Genomic DNA, 23,155 nt, shown 5'->3' with positions numbered 1-23,155 from the left:
TCATCATCATCATATCATCATCATCATCATCATCATCATCATCATCTTCTTCTTCTTCTTCTTCTTCTTCTTCTTCTTCTTCTTCTTCTTCTTCTTCTTCTTCTTCTTCTTCTTCTTCTTCTCCTTCTCCTCCTCTTCCTCCTTCTCTCCTCTTCTTCTTCTAATGGAGAAAGTTTAATTCTTTTATTTAAAGAGACGTTGTGATCAACAATCAGGTCCAGGTAATAAAATCAGAAGCCATATCTAAAGGGACATTAGTTCCAGAAGATTTAAATTTGTATATGCTATTCAACTTCTGCTCTGTTTTCCCCACTCTTTAAGGAGCCTGTGGCTTTTGCCTGTGAGAGTGGCTGCTCAGAGTATGAAAACGAACCATGTGGACAGGGATGTGGCTGTGGTTACAGCAACTGCCACCTGTTCCTCTGTGCATGGGCCATTGTTGTTTGGTGATGTGCTACTCAGCTTTAATTTTGTGGTTCTGAAGGTCAATTTTCACTGATGAGGTGAAATAACCCACTTTCTGTAGATCCACTCAGTGGTTAAGGGTGCTGTTAGAGCTGTGATTTCAGGAACATACTTTACTGTAATTTTTATCTGGCTTCATGATTTTCCAGAGTTAAGATACATAAGTAACTTTTCTCGTGATGTATTGCTTTCTCAAGACATCTATCGCACATGACTGCTTCAATATGGCCCCTAATAGCAGATTCTGGAGATCAGAGGTTTGAAATCAAGTTGTCAATCTTCCTGGCTGTACTTCCACTGGAGGCTCTCAGAGAATCCACCCTTAAAATTCCAGCTGTTGGTGATAGTTGTTGATGCTCTTGGGTTGTGTCCACATCATTCCAATCTCTGCCTTCTGCCATGTGTATTCTTGTATGCCTGTACCCATACCTTCTCTGCCTCTCCTTTACAAGGACACATGTGATTGCATCTAGAAACCATCTGAGATAGGATACATGCCTTTATTACTCTTCCAACTTAATTCTGCCATGTGAAGTTGGAGTCAAAGGTTCTGGGGTGAGATACATCTTTAGAGGTGTCTATTCAACTGCCTACATCCCAGGGGATTCCATCTTGTCCTGTGCACTTTAGTCTGAAAAGCCATTGTTTATGCTCCAGTACAGATCCTACATAGGAAAGCTGAGATCTAGAACAAAGTGTTTGCACGGAGACTCATAGTAGCAACAACCTGGAAACACTGCAGGATCCAGTAATGGGGATGGAAACAGTGGACAGCATAACTACTAGCAGTAATACACTCACAATAAAGTGCTGGACATTTTAACAAGGAGCCATGCTTGTAGTTTTGAGCAACAGTTTGTAAGTCAATTTCAACACATTAAAAAGATCTTAGCTGTAGGGAAAAATGTGAATTAAAAAAACGATGAACAGGAATACAGCAATAGTGGGATACTAGCTGACACATCTTTATATTTTCCTAATATTTCTTTATGGTATTTCTCTTTTCATGAGACAGACTCTCACTCCATAGTCCTTTGGCCTTGAACTCCATTATATAGCCTAGGATTGTCTCAAACTTGTGGTAATCCCCCTGTCTCTTATTGTATGGAAGTGAGGATACAAAGCATATGTATATGCCTTGATACTTTCTTTATTGAGTCATCCTCTTTTACCTGGAAGATTTTATAAGTTATTATTGTTGTTATTATTATTATTATCATTATTATTATTATTATTGCAATACTGGGGCTGGAACCCAAAGCCTGACTACCATGCAAGTACTTTCACTGAGCTATAATCCTAGCACTTAATTCCATGGAATAGGGTCTCCCTATATAGCTCAGAATGGCCTTGATCTTGAGATCATCTTGGCCCAGACTTCCAAGTGCTTCTATTACGGGGACAATTAGGCCATAGATTTAATTCAGTTTTCTGTGAAATTCTTCACTCATAAGGGAGGTAGTTCTTCATACACAGGGCTTGTAAATTAGCCTTTCTATTTAAGATGTTGTTTAGCTCCAGGGTTTTAGCTTAATTTTCTTTTACTTTTATTTCTTATTTTTTTTTATGTGTATGTATCTATGTGTATGTTTCTATGTGCCTGTGTGTGTGTGTGTGCAGATGGTGCATGTGAAGAAAAGTATAGTGGTAATATACTGTTATAAACAGAAACCTATTCATTGGATACTTCTTAGAGGAACATTAAGGTCTCAAAAAAATAATCATGATATGGGTCATCAAGGGGATTGGTTGATGTTCTAGTGAGGGTCTCATCTCTTGATAAGGAGTTAGAACCACCAGTGTGTAGCCCACTATGAGAGCTACTACTGTCTACCTTTGGCACCAGCTATTCTTGTACAGATGGAAGGAAGGACAGGGTGCTAGGAAGGATAGAGTTCTAGTGAGAGCCCCAATTTCTAGAAAGAAGGAAGAATACTTTCAAACCTTAGCTGGTAACTAAAGGCAAAGGTTTTCTGTGCAGTGCTATTTTACAGCTCACAATAACACACTGCAGAAACTCCAAGCTTTCGGAATCATTTTCTTGTTTTCCTGTAAAACTGATCTTATCACTGGCACTGTAAAATGAAATCAATTTTTACTCATAAAATTTTGTACCCCAAAGAATGGCTGTTTTTCCTTAGCAATACCATCATGTAGGTCCCATTGATCACGAACAGAGGAGCCCATGTAATATTTTGATCTGCATGTGGGAAATGATACAGCTGTGCTAATTGTTTGGATCCTTGGATACATCAGGCTCCGGTTCATTTTGTTTCAGTATCTCAGGGAATTTGCAAAGAGAACCACAGATTGGTCTAGTGGATGTGCTTCCTCCACCTTAATTAAAAACACCATTTTATCGATTTGTTTTCATCTTAACATGTGAAATAAGGGGTGAGAAAAAGTCGTTTGGACTCATTTTTTATAGTGCTCAAACAGAACTGCATTTACTAAGAGAAGCATTTCCATGTTACTAAATATTGCAGGACTTGGCTCCAAGCATCATGGCAGATGAGACTTACTTCTTTGAAAAGAAAAGTCAGAAGGCTCATTTGATATTAAATACCTCCCTAAAACCTATGGACAGCACACATAACTTCTTAGCTTTGATGGGAAGATTACAATCTTTAAAAAATATTAGTTTCCAGGTGCCGAGGAGATGGCTCAGTTGGTAAAAATGCTTTTGATACAAGCCCAAGGAGCTGAGTTCAGTTTCCTGGCATTCAGGTAAAAACCTGTTAACAGGGCACATGTCTGTGGCCTAGTGCCATGGAAGTAGAGGCAGGCAGACCCTTGGGCTCACTCACTCCCTATGTGAGTTGAACTGGTGGGCTGTAGGTTCAGTGAGACACCGACTCTTGAAAAATAAGGCAGAGATGGGCAGAAGAATTGGAACTTTGCCTCTGCTCTTCACATTCACACACCCACATGTGCACACTGCCCCCGAATGTGCTCATGAACACACACACACACACACACACACACACACACACACACACACACACACACACAGAGGCACACACAGGCACACACTCACACACACACCATACATGCAACAAAACACTACTTTCTACACCATTCTGAATTGTGTTGTACATATTAAAGTTTTATAATTTCCTGTAGAAGGAAGAGATTTCAGTCATTATTTAGCTAGCAAAGATTCACTAACCATTGACCCCCATGCACACCACTAGATACTACGAGAGTCACTATGATACAATCGGTGAGTTAGAACCTGGGCTCTTCTCTTCCTCTTGAATCTCCCAATGGTGTTTCAAATATCTTCTATGAGTCTCAACAGTATTCATATCACTAATGAGTTGGTTCCTGAAGGTAATGTAGTCATGTAGCAAGACTGACCCTCTGGGTGTTGACCACATCATGCAGCAAACTGGGTACACCACTTTCCCCATGGTTAGACAGTATTTCCTGAAAGCAGCAGAGTCACCCATCAGGGCAAGGATGGCGAACATATAAACATCTTTCCCAGAGTCTGGTTTTGTGTGTGCCTTATGTTGCTTGAGTGTATAGTTATTTCTACTGCTCGTGTCAATTCTGCAGTAGATTTAGGCCTACATATAATAGGAATTTGGTAGGTGAGGGTTCCCTGACTTGGAGCGGGGATTTAGCTGTCTGTAGCTGCCTGCACTCCATAGCAACCTTAACAGATCCATTTTACCCCACAGGATGAGTTCGAAAGTATCACTTTTGGGCATTGGTGCTATTTCTTTGTAGACAGTGGTTAGTTTTACAGATCCTCAGAAAAGTCACGATACATCAGCAACAAGGAAAAACACAAGGTTAGTGTCTGCCAGCCACATGGCTAGTGTTTCCACCCACTGCAAACCCCTTTCAACTTCGCAAGGCACTCTGAGGACTTGCTAAAAGGGGATCTGAAGCTGTGTGGTCTTGAGCAATGCTTCAGTTTCTCATTGATTGATGTTTCCCACTGTCCCTCCTGACTGTCTCTGCTGCTTCTTTCATCAACTGGGTAACTTGTACATACAAGTGGTGATGGTGACACTGAATGTATTGTGTGGATAAAGACATGGGGGGGATGGTTCACTGGGTAAAGTGCTTACAGCTCAGACACAATGACCTGAACTTACATAAAACAACAATAAAGAAATAGGTGTGGTAGCATGTGCCTGTAACACCAGCATTGGGATATGGCTGAGACAGGAGGATTCCTGGCTAGTCAGTTTAGCTGAGTGAAGGAGTTCCAGGCTCAGTGAGAGACCTTATTTTAACACAACAGTGGAGATGTCAGCGAAGATCTGCATGTGTCCTTGTAAACACATGTATATACACTCACATGCACACCTACACCCACATCCACCCACCCACACACACTCACACACACATACACCCACACCCACACACATACACAGACACACACACACACACACACACAGACAGGCACACAGAGACACAGACAGACAGACAGACAGACAGACAGACACACACACACACACACACACACACACACACACACACACACACACACGAGGATGTGAGAAAGGGTCAGGGGGTCCCTGTTCATTGGAGCTTAGAGTTTGGAGGGAAGGATAAATTCTAAGAAAATGAAGATTCCTAAAACAGACAATAGATGCAAAAACAGACAATAGATGCAAAGCCATCTGTCTACACTTGTTGGTCTTGGTATACTTGTAGTAGTTAGTTTCCTCCCCTCAGAAACAGCACAGAACTTATTCCTGAAATGTATGCCAGTTCTCATGGTGTAAGTACTCTGCCTTGACCAATGCTGAGCTGCCAGCCTGAGGTCACTGTGCACAGACCCAGCAGGAGGCACCCACTGGCTTGAGCCGCAGTTTATGACTTTGTGAAAATGTTATCACGTTCCTCTGTGTGGACATAGCAGGTGTAAATAATTCCAAAAGCACACATGTTGGCCAGATAATTTTGAAGTGGCAAATTTGGAGTGTTTATTGCTTTTAGCATAATTTAGCTGAAGTTTGTATTTTTTTTTTGTTTTTTAATGACTGTATTTAAGATATGATTCTTAAAACTGCTTGAAAATTTAATAGTGATCTCCTGAGGGTCTGGCTGGTTCCAACATGGTGTGCTACTGAGTGTGGTACAGCCTACGTTGTGGACTATATACACAGCCAAGTGTGTCCTCGAGAGTATTTTGTAGACCATGGTTTCTGTGTGTCTGTGTACTCACAGCCTCACTCTCCAGGGCATTGAGTGTCACTAATCCATCCAGTGAGAAGCTTTCATCTGTACTTGTGTGTGAAGGCCCTCTGTTTTAAACATTATTTAAGCCCTAGGTTGAAATTTTGTTTTCCTACAGGCTAGAAAACAGATGAACACATACATTAGCAGGCTGCCTCTTTGTGAAGCCTTTGTACAAATAATGTACGCCACAGATGCTTATGGTCTTGAACCATCAGCATAACATATGCTCCTGCTCAAAAGTGGCAAACGTGCCTCTGTTCTGAAATAGCTCCTGTATGAGCACTCATATCCACATCTTCTGCTCAGGGTCTGGCTGTGGAGGGGGTACGGGACTCCCATGCCAAAGGAAGTGTTTCTATACCAGTTGCTTTAGCCGATCCAGACAGAACTATTCAGAGTGGATGTATTATTTCTGTCACTGTTATGGTCATCACTGCCCTGTCCTCATCATCGTTACCGAGAAAGCACCACTTATAAAGAGCCATCGTGTGCAACTCACTGTGACAGACACCATGCAAATCAAGTGGCATCAGCCATCAATCACATGAAGGTCAGGCTCCAACACAAGCAACAGCATTAGGCACTGCACCCCTACCATTTCAAGTTAGGAGACAGGATGGGATATGAGGAGCATAAGGCTGCAACTTTCCCAGCATTCCCTGCAGGGTAGGGAAGAATGGCATGCTGGATGATGAGAAGGGATGAAGCTTAGTGTGAGCTTCAGAAACTCACCGATTGAGAAGTGTGTGTGTGTGTGTGTGTGTGTGTGTGTGTGTGTGTGTGTGTAGCAGTAGAAATGGAGGGATGAAAGTGAGGGAGAAAAGATTGGAAGGGTGAAGGGAAGAGAAAGGGAGAGAGACAGAAAGGTACTAAGAAAAAGGGAGAGGCAGAGAAACAGTGAGGGACACAGAAAGTGAAAAATAGAAAGACAGAGGAAGAAACAGGAGAGAAAGATGAGAGAGAGAAAGAGAAAGAGAGAGGGGAAGATGATTAGAGACACAGAAAGTGGGGGCTAGTTAGAAAGATACAGGCAGATATAGAGATAGATGGACAACAGACAGAGGCAACAAGAAAGACAAAGGAAGAGGAGAGAGGAGACTGACAGAACAGGGAAAGTAAGGGAGGCAGAAGAAGAAATGAAGCTCATACAGAAACCGAGATGTGGGTGTGAGAGAATGGAGCAAGGGTGTGAGGTCATCTCTAAGCCCTGGCATCCATCACATTCCTCTGTTCTGTTCTGTCTCCACCTACCATCACATCAGGCAAGGAAGGGATGAGTGGGTGGGAACTGATGGTGTGAACCCACATGGTGCCAGGGGATTGATTTCTGGGTAAATTCAGGGTGTGGTCTCTTCATAGCCAGCTGTAACAGAGACATTACAGCTTTCCCCAGCATTTGCCTTCTTTAAAAAATGGGGATGTGGATTGTGAATCTCACTGGGAAGGGGAAGCAGAATAGAAATCGTGGGTGCATGGGACGAGGAGACTATACAGGGGTGGGAGTCAGGATGGGAACAGGAGGGATCAGGTGTCTCCACCTGAGGATGTAGGGAGAGAGTACCAGGAGAGGAATCAAGGGCATCTCCAAGACAATCTAGAAACACAGGGCGATGGAAACTCCCAGGAATCAATGAGGGTGACCCCAGCTAAGACTCCTAGCAATGGGGGACATGAAGCCTGAACGAGCTACCTCCTATAACCAGGCAAAACTTCCTGATATTGGGAGACTAACCCAGCCATAAAACCTTTGACTTAGAATTTGTCCTGCCTACAAGATTTGCTGGGGTAAAGATGGTACAGAAATTGTGGGAGTGGCCAACCAATGACTGGTCCAGCTTGAGACCCATGGCATGAGAGGGAGCCCAGGCCTGATACTGCCTGGAGGCTAGAGGGCCAGGAACTAGAGGCTGGATAGTCCAGGGACTCACAATGGAACCAAACATGAATGGCAAAAAGAAAACAAAACAACAACAGCAACAAAACAAAACAAAACAACAACAAACAGAAAAGAAATGATTGGTATCTAGCAAAGAGGACTGCCATCAGAGAGGCTTCACCCAGCAACTGTTGGAAACAGAGACCTACAGCCAACATTAAGCACAGCTTAGGAAATCCTGAAGAAGAGGGAAAGTAGGATCATAGGAGCCAGAGGCATCAAGGACATCACAAGAACAACGACAGAATCTACTAACCTGGGCTCACAGCGGCTCACAGAGACTAAGCTGCCAACCAGGGAGCATGCAAGGGACTAACCCAGGCCTTCTGCACATTTGTTACAGTTGTGTTGCTTGCTTGATGTTTCTTGTGGGTCCTAACAGTGGGAGCAGGAGCTGTCTCTGACTTGTTGTCTGCCTTTGTGGCACTTTCCTTCTACTGGGTTGCCTGGTCTAGTTTCAATAGAAGAGGAAGTGCCTAGTCTTACAGCAACTTGATATGATGGGCCATTGCTGGTTGATATCCATCGAGGCTGGCACTTTTCTGAAGGGAAATGGAGGAGGAATAGATGGAGGGGAAACTGTAGTCAGGATGTAAAATAAAATAAAATAAAATAAAATAAAATAAAATAAAAGGCCTAGAAGCCAGGAGTGGTGAGATATCCTAGCACCCAGGGGGTCAAGATAGGAGTACCACTGCAAGTTCAATGACAGTTTGGGCTTCATAGAAAGTTCTGGCTTAGTTGTGCTCTGGCTTAGTAGTGAGGCTCTGCTTAAAAAACACCAAGAGAAAGCTGACTGTGATGGTATAGACCTTTAATCTCAACACCCAGGAAGCCAAGGGAGGTGAGTCTTTGAAGTCAAGAACAGCTTGGTATCTACATAATGAGTTTCAGGACTGCTAGTATTTTATATTGAGACTGTCTCAACAACAACAACAACAACAACAACAACAACAACAACAACACACACACACACACACACACACACACATACAAACTTAAAAAAATTGGACCAAACCAAACAGAAAATCCCAAACCATCATCACCACCACCACCACCGAAACATCGACCAAAAATACCAAGACAAAACAGTCTATAATTAGCTATCCCTAGACTACCAGGGATATCATTTGACTATCTCTGGAGCTGATGCAATATGGACTGCTTTTTTTTGTCCAAGGGGATTTTATTAAAAAGATAAAGCTCTGTCTTTTGAGCATTACCATCAACAGACTTTCCAGCAACTAATATAAGGCGGGTTTTTGCAGCTCTTGTTTAATTTACTGTCTATCGATGTTTAAGATCTCTGAGACAAGACTTAATTTTTGTAGCATTAATTTACTTCATTTTTTTCTGGAGAGCCATAGAATTAACTTAGAAAGCTAGCATTGTCTGAGGGTTTCAAGAGAATTTTTGTTAAAGTAAAAAGTCTGCTTGTCCCCGCTATTACTCCAAGAATAGATGAAAATATTGCAAAGAGGAATACATTTTCTTTTCAAAGATGAGCTGTTTGAAGACTATCTAGGCTGTTCCTTGTGATACAGAAATCACTGCTTTGATTTACGGTCATTGAGCCCTCTCTTTGTTCTACCAAGCCAGGGGCAATCAAAGTCAGAGCCTAAATGGTACTTTTTTTTTTTTCTATATCTACTTGGTAATTTCCCACAAGAATTTAGAATCACTGTTGATAGAGGCTCATGTTTTCCCTGCTGTAGTCTCAGAATCCTCACAGAGTGGCAGTCTACAAGGCATCCTCTATGCACTTGAGACCTGGGATGTTGACTTCTGAGGGTTGAGGTGACACTGTATACCCTACATTGTCTCATGTCTGATGTTCCCACCTTGAAATGCAGGTAGAATTTAAGCCTCCTCACCACTGGCTTTGTGTTCTCTTCAGTAGAATGAATGCCATCTCTTCAGGGTATACAACTTCACATAGGCACAGCTGACTCATGTATCTTTGTTGAACATGTGAAATATCCTCAGTCTTGGCTGGATACCAGGAACACAACCTGTGCTTCCTGGGGCTTTGATTTACTGGAGAATCTCTTGGGATTGTGTGGGATAGCTTGTCTACTCTAGATCCTGTCATTGGTGGCAGGAAGCTGAGGATGTTGTGTGTAAGATGATGCTTCCTACTTTCCTTGGGTCCTTGGCTTTTATTTCCCCTCCAGCCTCCCCGGCCCACTCCATGTATGTCTTTTAAGACCAAGATTCCCATTTCTGAATTAGCTCCAGCCACAAACAATACTTGTATAAGAAATTTCCTCATATAGAAAATTGTAAGGTTTGTTTAAATTTTGGGGTATGTGTTTGCTTAGCGGCTGCATTAGCCTAGGATGATCAGTCTCTCTACCTCCACACAGACCTAGGTTATAAACTACAGCTCAGGCTGTTTATCATGGTTTCCAAAAGAGCTTCTGATCCACCCAATTTTAAAGAGTTTGTTTGTTTATTTGTTTATGTGTCTGTGCATGTTTGAATAAGAGGGTTTGAATCCCTCCCTCCCTCTCTGTCTCTCTCTGTATGTATGGGTGCACTTGTCTGTGCTTTCATTGAGGCTAGAGGTCAGAAGATTTAAGATCCCTCAGAGTTGGAGTTACAAGCCTTTGCAGGGCTCCAACCTATTTTTTTAATGTGGGCACTGAAATCAGAACACCAGTCCTCATGATTGTACAACCAGAGTTCTGAATCATCTCTCCAGATCCCTCTGATTCTCTCTATTACCATTTTAAGCTATGGTTGGGGTAGCTTGGTGGCTTTCAGGTAAATTCAAGCTGTTACGATCTTCCTCGATGTCTATCCTGTGAGTATTTTCCAAACAAAGTTCATGGAACTGTTCCTGCAGTGCACGGCATCTTTAGGCATCAGAACTGAGGTGGATAGGGGTCAGGGGTTAGGTATGAGGATGAGGCAGAGCTAAGTGACGCAGCTCATACCCAGCTCAGGCCTCTTTCAACTAGTGGGAGTTCTGCTAAAGATGCTGAGATGCTCTTCCTGCAAATTCCTTCTCCTTCTGTTCCCCTCGATGCTGAGGCTACTCCTCAGTGAAAACAGCCCACGGAGGCTTTAAAAACACCTTTAGTGTAAAGTAAAAGATGTGGTAGAGAAAAGCTCACGTGGCTCCCTGATCAGTTCTGTATCCTGACAATGATCACACCATTCAGAGACGGCAGATTTTTTTTTTTCACATAAAACTAATGTATTGTAATCATTGCAATAGAAGTAGAATGAATCCTTAAGTCAGAAATTTTGAAGATCTGCTATGGAAACTAGAAATTGCTTGGTACATTCGCTCTAAAGGTGTTTTTGCCTCAAGCACATGGAATGGAAATATAGACGAGCGAGGACTGGGGCAGTGACTTAATTGGTAAAGTTCTTGCTGCTCAGATGCAAGGGTCTGAGTTTTACATCCCAGAAGCCACATAAAAAGATCAGTGTGATGGTGAGTGCTTATAATCCCAGTGCTGGGGTGGGGGTCAGAGAAGAAAACTCCTGGCACTTTCTGGTCAGCCAATCTAGCCCACTGGTGAGGTCCAGGTTCAGGGACAGACTCCATCTCAAAAGATAAGGTGGTGAAAGACTGGGAAAGGCACTGAGCCTTGACTTCTGGTCTCTGCATGCTGATCTATGTGTGAACTTACACAATATGCACATACAAGGGAACATGTACACCAAGGCCTTAGGCACCTGTGTCCCAAATGACAAGTACTGTATTTCTCTGGCCCTGCTCAGTACTAAGATCTGGTTTGGACCTGTTGTTTGGCTGTCCCCATTGGTGTCTATAGCTGACCTTTGAAACAGAACAGCTAACTGGGTCTTACCTGGCAATCTTGTCTGTGCAGGACATGGTGACTAGCTGCTCCCCCAGCAGGATGCCATCCCACGTCTGGACTGCACTGGGACCCCGCACAGGGACTGTTCCTTCCCCAGACTCAATTTTGGTGCGCAGGTGCCCTCGGAACTTCCTGACGATGTGTTTGCTGCTGTTCACTAGGAAAGAAGAAGTGACAATGAAAGATGGCAGGCACACTGGTCCAGAGACACAAGGGATTGTGGAGGCAGAGGAAGGAAGTGTAACAGACAAAGGCTGGGCTCAGAAGGCAGGTTTTAGAAGTGAATGCAGAGTGAAATTTATTCATTTTAAAGCAACATGGTTAAGATATGAACTGCAGATTTGAGACTGGGGTTGGCTAGACATCTCTGGGATTGGCGGAGAGCAAATGTCTGAGAGACTCTCTGGGGTCACACGGCCTCTGTTTACCCTCTTTTGATGCACAAAGTCAACATTGGGTGATTTGTCCAAAACAAAACTGACACTCAATTTGTGGACATAAAAGTGTAATTTTTATAAGTTGGGAAACACAGATCACTATAACTACAGGTTCTGTAGCTGTGGACTCAACCAGTTTAGGTTCAAAAACATTTGGTTCAGAACTTGCATTTGGTCTTTTTCTTGTTATTCTCCCATAAGCAATATAGTAAAATGGCCATTTTAAAAACCACATCTGCATTGTATTGGGTATTATAAGTAACCTAGCAGTGATTTAGAGCTTACTGGAGGATGTACATAGGGCATGTGTAAACACCACAGCAATTTTGTAAAGCATCGGAGCATCCGTAGCATCTGTGGGGAGTCCCGAACAATCCCTCAAAATACCCAAGGCTACTGTACTGTTCTTTTCAGTTTTTCTGGTTTCTTTAAAATAAATGTTATCAAATATTTAAGGATACAACAATACCAGTTTTACATAAAGCTTTCTAGAAAGAACAAGAAGGAAAGAATGTTTTTCATCCCAGGGTATATGCAGATATACACCCCAGAGAGGTAATTGTGAGAAAGAAAGTCATAGGCTAATATATATACATAGATTCTAAGGAAGCATTTACAAATCAACTGCAATCACATACAAGGATACTTGTTTATGGTCAAGGAGGCATTTCCCACAGCCATTAACAACTAACTGTAAAGCCAAATCTAGTTTCCAGGTCATTAGAAACAATTGTTGGGTGGGTTTGCGTCTCAAACTGGTCAAGATTTTAATTCTGGTGTCACTACTTCCGAGTTATGTAACTGAGGGAAAGGAACTTAAAATCACTGTGACATGGTCACTTCCTCTTCAACTAGGGGTATTAACTAGGCGCTTAGCCACTAGGCTGTAAGGCTTAGGGAAGCTAGCAGGTGTGAAAAGGCTGGTGTAGCCTAGACACCATGAGCAGAGTGATGAATAAAGAAAATGTTGTATGAACACACAGTAGAAGTTTATGCAGCTGTGAGGAAGAACACAGTTTTCACTTTTCGGGAAAGCAGATGGGACTGGAATTCAGCATTGTGACAATATCAACTGGATCTGGCATCAATTAAAAGCACACATACATTCATTATCTCTCTGTTCTCAACTGTGGGTGTGGCTACCTGCTTCAAGCTCCTCCCCAGATTTCCTGCAGTGAAGGCGAGTGACAAACCTTTTTTCCCTTTTAAAGTTGCTTTTGTCAGAGTATTTTGTTCCCCACCGCCACAGGAGGTGAAACTAGACAATCATGTTAAGCAAAACAAGGCAGGTTCACAGCCAATATTATATATTTCCTAATATGTGCAGAATCAAGATCTAAAAAGTTTTATGTGCATTATAGAAGTAGGAAGGGGGATTATACAGGGGTAGGAAGAGGATTGAAGGGATGGAAAACAAGGGGTCTGGGGAGAAAGACAAATACCAGGTGTTTTCTCTCATATGATATAAAGTAGAGGGGAATCATTCAGAGGGAAGATGGAGCCCAGTAGAATTGAAAGGAAGGATGAAAGTGGATATGAAGACATTACAATGATGCATATGTGTAAAACAACCTTACCAAATGCACAATTTTGTGCAGTAATGGAAGATATATATTATCACTATATATATCTATGTATGTTCCATTCCACATATGTCTCAAAAATACTTGAGTTAACTTGTTTTTAATCCTGAGCTTTTGCACAATTTAGATGGGGTCCTTTCCAGTAGTGACTTTCTGTGGCAGACAGTGTTGGGACTTCAACAAGGTTGTCTAAAGGTCAGAGAGACTTTGGTCCTCTATTGTCAGGAAATGTGGTACTTTCTGTCCCTCCATTCTGTCAATTATGCTGTCCTTATACTCTCCAAAGATGGCAACTATGTATCATTTTCAAGGCCTTGAAAGTTGCCTATTATTTTTTAAAAGCTTTCTAAATCTTCACCATCTGTTAATGTCAAGGAATAAAAATGCCTGGATTGAGTTACAATATTTCCTATGATCCAAGTGAAAGTTTTGAGGTTAGATTAATTTCATCTCAAGAGCCAGGTGTGGGCGATGCTCCTGAGCATGCTCACTTTTGGCTCTTCTAGTGTGATCCCTGATAAGTCTGCTTAGTCCCAGGGTGAGGTGAAGAGCCAGTGAACTCCTATAAACCATTTCCTCTGGCTCTGGCTCTTTCTTGGCTAATTACAAGAGGCAGGAGGGAATTGAAGATGCCACTTCAAGTCTAATGAAATGCCAATATAACCAGCAACTGCAGGGGATTGACCTTAAAGAATCTGCAGTGGATTGAATGTCCTTGAGACAAGGAAGATGTGAAGCTTTAAAATCCTGTCTGTCATGTATCCATAGGTACTCCCAAGACCACGAGAATACTCCATGAGCTGCGTCATTTGTTATGTTTATTAACTTAAAAATCCTTATTATTTTGGATTGATAGTAAGGAAATTAGAGTAGTAGTGTGTTTTAGAAACTCTTTGGGTGAATATTTAATTTTTAGGAGAGGCTCCAAAGGGGTAGTGAAACAACTAATTAAGTACAATGACTGCCCCAATGGTATAGTTGTGTCTCTCTCTCTCTCTCTCTCTCTCTCTCTCTCTCTCTCTAGATAACAGAGTTAAACATTAGAAACAAGACAATTTAACAAACAAAAATTCCCAACTCCCCACAAATGTACAAGAAAAGAAGAAAGTATTTTAAAATACTAGTTAGAAAATTCAAGTTGTCTTCAATTAACATATCTTAGAAAGTGTTTTTGTGAGATAGCCCATCATTTTCTATAATAAAACCTCTAATAGTTACCATGTGTTTATGTAGGCAATCTTTGTTTTATTTGCATTATGGCATTATGAAATATATTACTGTACAATGCATGAACGCGATCCTATGTATCATATTTCTCATGTTTCTCAGGACTCAGTAGGGCAGCCGAAGACAGGAATTTAAGGAATGGTATTTTATCTTCTCTGACTTTCTACAGGATTTTGGCTGAGTTTTGGACCCTGCCCTTTCATACAATGAACGTGACTAACTTACCATGAAGGCATTAGGCACCCAGCACAACACTGTAGATACATATTTATATAACCCTTCCAGCAGCTTGTGGAAGAGTTATTACAAAGCTTAATATGCTAAATCATTGGGAAATAATGGGAAGAACTGGATTTGCCAGGTTAGTTAATGAAAGAGGGATTTGTAAAGAGGCCACTAGTGATTTGAGAGGAAGGCAGAAGTTGTTCAGCCATGGTGATGTACGTAGGTCCTGATATTCTTTGCTTATATTTCGAATCTTTTCTACAACCTATCATTATTATTTTTAAGAGTTTCTTACAGGTATGTATTATGTGTTGATGATATTCCTTCAGCCCATTTTCTCACCTGTACTCTCCTTTCCTGTGCTATCTCACTCTCATTGGCCCCTTTTATTCTCATAGATAATTTCACGTATATGTTCACTTAATAAATACACGTATGATTTAATGTGGCCATGTTAGCTTCAGGAACCATAAATGAGAGAGGATACTTAGGAGAATGAGAATTTCTCTCACTATGATTCTCCCACTGTGCATAAACATCAACCCAGATGGGTCAAAGATTGTTATATAAGACCTGAAACTCTGAAACTGTCTGTCAGAGAAAAAAGAGTAGGTAAAACACTTTAAGATACAGATATAGGCAAGGATTTGCCAAGGGAAAGGTTGCTCAGGAAACAAGACCAACAGTCAACACATTGGACCTCATGAAATTAATACATCATCTTTACAACAAAGACAACAGTTAAGTGAATGAAGAACCTAGCCATCTAATTGGAGAAAATCTTTGCCAGCTCTCCATCTGACAGAAGTTTAATATCTAGAAGAAGTGACTTTCTGACATTTGTCTCCATCTTGATGGACCTCGGCCTGCCTAGGACCAAAGGAAGCCACAGGGTTGAGCAGTTTCGAATCTTCTGAGAGGAACTATCCTCTTCAGAGCCTGTTGCTGAAGCTAATTTTCTCTCCTGCTGCATGTAACAAAGCATGCTGAGAGTCACGTGTCCTGGCCAGAATACTGTGTGGTCTTGGCAGATACTCAGTCAAACTCTCTTCTCCTTGAAGGCCTTCCTACTAAGCAAGAAACAAATGACTAGACCAGTCAAGGTGTGATTTAAGGCAGTTTTAAACCACTGACCCCAAACATGACTGATGGTTTGATCCACTTCTGCAGCAACAGTATCTTGGCCAAAGGAAAAGTCTGACAGAAATCAAAATTAGAAAAACTTCTCACGTGACTCTGTAGATAAACCATGATCAGAAACAACTGAACTTAGTACATTTCCAATCTTGAAGACAAAATTCCTAAATGTCATAAGCTAATTGTCATTGATTCTGTAATTAAACACTGTTGATTTATACAGACGCTGGCAAAAAGTAAAACAAGGAAACAGACAATTTCTAGATATCCCAAGAAACCAGGACTTGTTGGTAATACCAGGGTTCTTGTCTTGTCCCCGGGTCTTGAGAACCCTGCATGTGGCCTCAGGGAGTTGGGTGGTCACCTAGAGATGGATACATAGTGCTTGAAGGACTCATGCAACTTCCTGAGATGTGAGCTAGAAAGATCTCTGGTAGAAGGAAGCTACTGTGGACTGTTGAGGAGTTGGACATGTCCTCCTAGAAATGCTAAGCGAGGCTATGATCTCTTATGGGCCTAATAGTTATGTGATAGTGACCCCTGAGGCAATGCAGGCCATTGCTGGTGCCCTTGGTTTCATCTTGGTTGAAGATAAGCACCTGTTGTTGAAGATACTAGAAATATAAGACTCAGGGCTTGGGTGATTTGAGATACACCCAACCTGAAAGCCTCTATTTTATTGCCTTTACAGCACTGGGAAGTACTTACAAGCTGTCAATGGAGGGAGGCAACTAATAGCCCTACCTTGCTGTGCACCTATGAACAGCAATGATTGGCATGGCACGATATATATATATGGTGAAATGGTGGTATTCAGTGTTAGTGGTAATCAACAGCTATGTGGATTAAAGGACCACTCAACAGGAGGGAAATCATGCCTCATACTAGAAACCTAGCCAACTATCTGGGGATAGTAAAGAGTCATGGATCTTAGAAGAGAATCTACCACTGTCACTTTGCTAGACAACTGTCTCCTGAATCTTATCTCTATACCCAGAGACAGGTGTGGCTATCACTCCACCAAAGAAGCTTCTCTCTTTAGCAATTGGAGATCATCTGAGAAAACCACAACCAGACACAGTGCAGAGAATGGGCTGTGTATATTCTAGACTCAGAAAATACATCTGCAGCCAGCACAGCTCCTACACCTATGGCTCATAGGACATAGTGGTAGAGGAGGGCAGAAAGATGGTAAGAGCCACAATACGAGAAGTCTGCTGTGAGACTGTCTTTCCTAGAAATGGCTGCATAAGCAAGACCTGAAAAATGACAACCTCAATAGACTTGCTACTGTGGAAGGGGGCAGATATCATGGGGTCCCATCCCTAGATAAAGAGCTACAGGCAACTAATGACTGCTGAAAAAAGAATTAGCCTCTCCTAGAAATCAGTGTTCTAATTGGTTATCCAATACAAAGTGGCCAAACCATATACACATAAACAACAAAAAATGAATGCAGTAGGCTTTATTTATATATTTGTGCAAAAATGGACTAATCAGATTTTGTTTACGTATTTGTCTGCCTATGTATGTATGTATGTATGTATGATCTATCATCTATCATCTATCATTCATTCATTGTCTATCTTCCTGTTTATCTATCCATCTATCTATCCATCCATCCATCCATCCATCCATCCATCTATCCATCCATCCATCCATCTAACTAGCTCTATAATAATCAAAGAAAAAGAGGCTATCAATTTGAGAATATGGGCGTGGACATGAGAGGGGTTAGAAGGGAGAAACCTAAAGAGGGCCTGGAGTGAGAAAAGGGAAGAAGGAAGTGTAGTATTACATTTTAAGTTAAAATATATTAAAAATAATTGCTCAAAACTCTGGAAAATGTTAGGGATATAGCTCTGTTTGTAGAGTTCTTGCCTTGCATAAATGATGCTTTAAGCTAGATCCTCAGCACCACATAAACTGGGTGTGGTTGTACATACATATAATCCCAGAAGATCAGGAGAAATAAATGGAAGATCGAGAGTCTGAGGTCAATTTTGACTACATAGCAAATTAGAGGTTAGCGTGAGATTTCTGAGATTCTGTCTCAAGGAAAGAGAGTAATCCAAGCCAAATAAAACCACAATAAACAATAAACAAACAGACAGACAGATAGACAGGCAGGCACGCAGGCAGACACAACACACCCTGAAAAACCTAAAACTCTAATTTTCCCTTAGGATGCTCTGCTCTGTGCTCCTACACTAATTAAAAGGAAGGAGAACAATCTCTGCTAAGTAGTTAAGTCTCTTAGATATAGTCATGCTGTAGGTGTAGACTCTGATAAATCTCAGTATAAGTCTACATGGTCTTATGGATGTATGTGTTTGTTATGTGTTATATGCATGCACATGAGCTTGGGTGTTTGTACATGTGTATATATGCATGAGAGAGAGAATGAATGGTCCTGCCACAGTTGGGAGTTCACAAAGGTCAGCACACTCCAGGCTCCATGAGGAACAGCTGTGCAATAGCTCTATTGATACTAATGACAGAGTGGGACTAAAACTGAACGGAGAACAGCGCCCTCAGTGCACTGTGCTGGGTAGTGACAGAACCTCAGAAGACAGCTCTGTCTTAGAGGTTCCTTTGCTCTGTGGTGCCTCTTAGATCTCAGATGAAGATCTCACTGAGTGTGTTTGTGCTTTTTGGCTTCTGTGCAAAATAATACCACACTGACAGTTAGGGTCAGGGAAGATGGCTTCCAGTGTTTTGTTTAGGAACATGGACACTGAGCTGCTGGCGAAATGAGGTTGGAGTTTCTTCAGATTAACTTGCAGAGAGTAGATGGTGCCGGCTGTGGCCCTATGGAACTAAAGCTGACTAGATTCTTCCCAGCGTCCCTCTGCAAGTCTTCCTACAGGGGGATTGTCAACATTATCTTTGATCCTTTGCTGGCCATGAAAGGAGCCCCTAAAAGCCAAGACACGACCACTTGAATTTCGCTATCCATCAGTCCAGCCCCTTTTAAAAGGGGAACAATAATAATAATAATAAAAATATTCAGTGTACAAATGGACAGCAAGGAGTGGTAGCAATCTCTGTAAGGTAGAAATTGAGGAAGCTGCTCCCGAGAGTGTATGCCTTCCTCAGGAGGCCTGAGGGATGCTGAGCAATCTCTCTGAAGGCTCCTTTCTAGCAGAGGACAGCAGGTAGTTTGGCTTTTCTTGTCCTTGTGGAGTGATGAGGGGAAAATGATGCATGGCTTTTAGCTGATGAGTCCACTTTGCAAGGCTGCAAGTGCCCGCCTTCTCTGCACTCCCGGGTGGGTTGGGAGACATGAGCTTAAATCAGAGGCATGCAGGCACTGGCATCTCCCTTTGCTTGCCACATCTGTAGCAACACCATGAGGGAGAGGCTTCATTTTTCTCCTCCTACCAGCACCTGCCACTTCTTAAAAGCACCATGAAACAAAAGACATCTGTGTGTGGAAGTGAACCTCAGGGGGCCTCTGGGAGTGGATGTGTTTGCTTTTCTAAACCACTGACATTGCAAGTTAGAACTGAGGGCTGAGAAGCAACACTTGGTGCCTGATGTACAGAGACATGGGAAACCCAATGAGCCAGAATGGTCCCCACAGGGGACCGAGGCCTCAGGCAGGGTTGACATTTTTGTGGTCCTCACTTAGCCCTCTCCTAGCTCCTGCTGGGGCTACATGGGCCAAGGAGGAAGCTGAATAAATTAGAGCTAACTCCAAACATTTCAAAGAGCTGTTGGGAAATGGGCCAAATTTCACAAATTTCTAGGGCAAGTTAGTATCATGCAGTTTGATGGATATTATTAAGAAAATGAGTCATCTTCCCTCCCATCCTCCCCTTCTTCCTTCCTCCTTTTCTTCTTCCTTTCTTCCTTCTTTCCTTCCCTCCTTCCTTTTAATCTCTGTCTCTGCCTCTCTATTTGTCTCTGTTTCTTTCTCTCTCTCTCTCTCTGTCTCTTTGATTCTGTCTGTCTCTGTCTGCCTCCCTTTATCTGTCTCTGTCTCTCTCTCTATTTACCTCTCTCTTTCCATGGTTTTGTATATGAGCTCATGTGTGTGTGTGTGTGCCTCACTATTAGGAACACTGGGCTTACAGATACACCCGGCATGATTCCAGGAATTCAAACTGAGATCCTCATGCTTGCAGCACAAGTACATTACCCACTAAGTCATTTCCCTAGCCCCGTGTAGCCCAGACTAGCTTCAAGCTCATCCTTGTGCTTCTGCTTCAGTGTACCCTAGGAATGCGCATCACCATGACTGGCCACATTCTATTTAGAAGCATGATGTGATGGTTAATTCTTTCTCATTTTTTTAAATCAATCATTTTATTCATTTACATTTTAAATGATATCCCCCTTCCTGGTTACCCCTCCATAAGCCCCCTATCCCATTTCCCCTCTTCTTCCTCCCCTTTGACTCTATGAGGATGCTCCTCCACCCACTCACCCACTCCCGCCTCACTGCTCTAGCATTCTTTTACACTGGGACATCAAGCCTCCACAGTACCAGGACCTCCCCTCCCATTGATGCCAGATAAGGCAATCCTCTGCTACATAGGTATCTGGAGCCATGGATCCCTCCATGGTGGTTCTTCAGTTGGTGGTTTAGTCTCTGGGAGCTCTGGGTGCTTCAGTTAGTTGATATTGTTCTTCCTATGGGGTTGCAATCCCCTTTAGCTCCTTCAGTCTTTCCCCTAGCTCTTCCATTGGGGTCTCTGGGCTCATTCCAGTGGTTTTTTGTGGGTATCTGCATCTGTAATGGTCAGGTGATGGTAGAACCTCTCTGGGAACAACCATACCAGACTCCTGTCAGAAAGCATTTCTTGGCATCAGCAATAGTGTGAGGGATTGGTGTCTGCAGATGGGATGCATCCCTAGGTGGGATGGTCTCTGGATGGCCTTTGTGCAATGTATGATGATCATATTCAATTCCCTTCTCCTAACTCCTCCGAGGTCTCCACCCCATCCCTACCCATAGAAAATTTGATAGTCAACATGATTAGATTAAGGAACATCTAGGTTAGCAGAACACACTCTGGGTGTACCTATGAGAACATCTGTAGAAGTGATGAGCTCACTAGGGCTATGACCTGACAACTGGAGTAATTCCTGTTTTTTTCTTTAAATTTATTTCTATTTCATGTTCATTGCTGTATGGCCTGCATGTCTGTCTGTGTGAAGGCATCAGATTCCCTGGAACTGGAGTTATAGACAATTGTGAGCTGCCATGTGGGTATTGGGAACCTGAGTCCTCTGGAAGAGTAGTCAGTGCTCTTAACCCCTGAGCCACCTCTCCAGCCCTGGAGTAATTCTTAATGGATTTGAAACACAATAGAATTGTTGGGAGTGGTGGAAAATTGGAGATGGAGCCTTTGGAAAAAGGAAGTCACTAGAGATGTGTCCTTAGGGTTACATGGCCTTCTTGTTTTATCTCTGCCTTCTGCTTCCTGATAATCATGATGTGAACAGCCTCCTTGCCTTCCTTGTCCCGTGGGTCTGACACTTCTGAATGTGACCCCAAACAAACCCTTCCTCATTTAAGCCACCTTTGTCAGCTGTTTTCACCTTTGTCAGCTGTGTTGTTTCACAGCAACACACAAACCACCAACATGCAGGCCTAGAAAACTCTTCTAACCTACATTAAGTGAAACTAAATATGTGCATGTGTGTTTCTAAATAACCACAGTTAATGTTATCTGGGGGTTCGTGCAAGCTAAATAAAACATAAAACACTTCATGCAAAAATAAAAGAAACATGTATATTAAAGGGATCTGGTCCTAATAGAGTTATCAAAGCATCAAATATCTCCTGTGCTCAGAGGAAGTCTCTAGTGGAAACACAAACACACACCGTGCTTACCCAGGCTTGGTTCTAACCCTCTTTTGTTTCTTGTAGGTGAGGATACATTCATGATCTAATTATCAAAGTTAGAAAAAAATGAACATTTACCAAATGCCTGCTGTATTCCAGGCATGTGTAGAGGATGTTCACCAAAACAATGAGACCACTGGGAGGAAGTAGTGAGACTTTAACTACACGAGTGTTTAGCCAATTTGTCTAAACCCTTAGACTGAACACTTGTTCAAAAAAATTTTTTTTAAATTGTCGATTTAGAAAGCAATGGGAGAACCAAACTGAAGCAAGACTCAGGAAAGGAAACACACTATCAGAGAAACTACAGGAACTGCCCGTGGGAGGGTGTCTTAGTCAGGGTTTCTATTCCTGCATAAACATCATGAACAAAAAGCAAGTTGGGGAGGAAAGGGTTTATTTAGCTTACTTCCATATATCTGTTTATCACCAGAAGAAGTCAGGACTGGAACTCAAGCAGGTCAGGAAGCAGGAGCTGATGTAGAGGCCATGGAGGGATGTTCCTTACTGGCTTTACCTGGCTTGCTCAGCCTGCTCTCTTATAGAACTCAAGACTTCCAGCCCAGGGATGGCACCACCCACAAGGGGTCCTACCCCTTTGATCACTAATTGAGAAAATGCCCCACAGCTGGGTCTCATGGAGGCATTTCCCCAACTGAAGCTCCCTTCTCTGTGATAACTCTAGCCTGTGTCAAGTTGACACACAAAACCGGCCAGTACAACCGACCCATTGTCAACTTGACACAAACACGTCACTATTAAGCCTCACAACTTACTTTCTTATTCATCCCCAAGATCTAAAGTCCCACAGTCTTTACATTTTAAAAGTTCAATCAATTTAAAATGTCCAATATCTTTTAAAATTCAAGGTCTCTTAACTGTGGGTGCCACTAAAATACTTTCTTCCTTCAAGAGGGGAAAATATCAGAGTACATCACAATCAAAGGCAAAACCGATGTCTGGGATCCAACTCACGACCTTCTGGGCTCCTCTAAGGGCTCTGGTCACTTCTCCATCTCTGCCCTTTGTAGCACACATCTTGTCTTCTAGGCTCCAGATGCCTGTACTCCACTGCTGCTGCAGTCATTGGTGGTCATTGCATGGTACTGACATTTCCAAAACACTGCTGTCTTCCACTGTAACTAGGCTTCACCAATAGCCTCTCAGACTCTCTTCATGGTTCCAAGCCTCAACTCCTTTGCATGACACCTTCAGTCCTGGGCCATCAATTGCAACTGAGGCTGCACCTT

The 23,155-nt window shown here is 42.4% G+C and overlaps 1 protein-coding gene across 2 annotated transcripts in view; it reads right to left on the bottom strand.

The window, feature by feature from the left end:
* Window positions 1–23,155, bottom strand: part of Adarb2 (adenosine deaminase RNA specific B2 (inactive)) — a 532,727-nt gene that overhangs the window by 33,230 nt on the left and 476,342 nt on the right. For both annotated transcript variants that reach the window (XM_031358852.1, XM_031358853.1), the window contains one exon: window positions 11,428–11,596. In XM_031358852.1, the coding sequence (XP_031214712.1) occupies window positions 11,428–11,596 (169 nt within the window). The remainder of the gene's footprint in view (window positions 1–11,427; window positions 11,597–23,155) is intronic.

This window comes from Mastomys coucha, unplaced genomic scaffold (assembly GCF_008632895.1).
Source record: "Mastomys coucha isolate ucsf_1 unplaced genomic scaffold, UCSF_Mcou_1 pScaffold7, whole genome shotgun sequence".
Lineage (NCBI taxonomy): Eukaryota > Metazoa > Chordata > Mammalia > Rodentia > Muridae > Mastomys > Mastomys coucha.
Note: the sequence above shows the minus strand (reverse complement) of the source record. Positions and strands in the feature narration are given on the sequence as shown.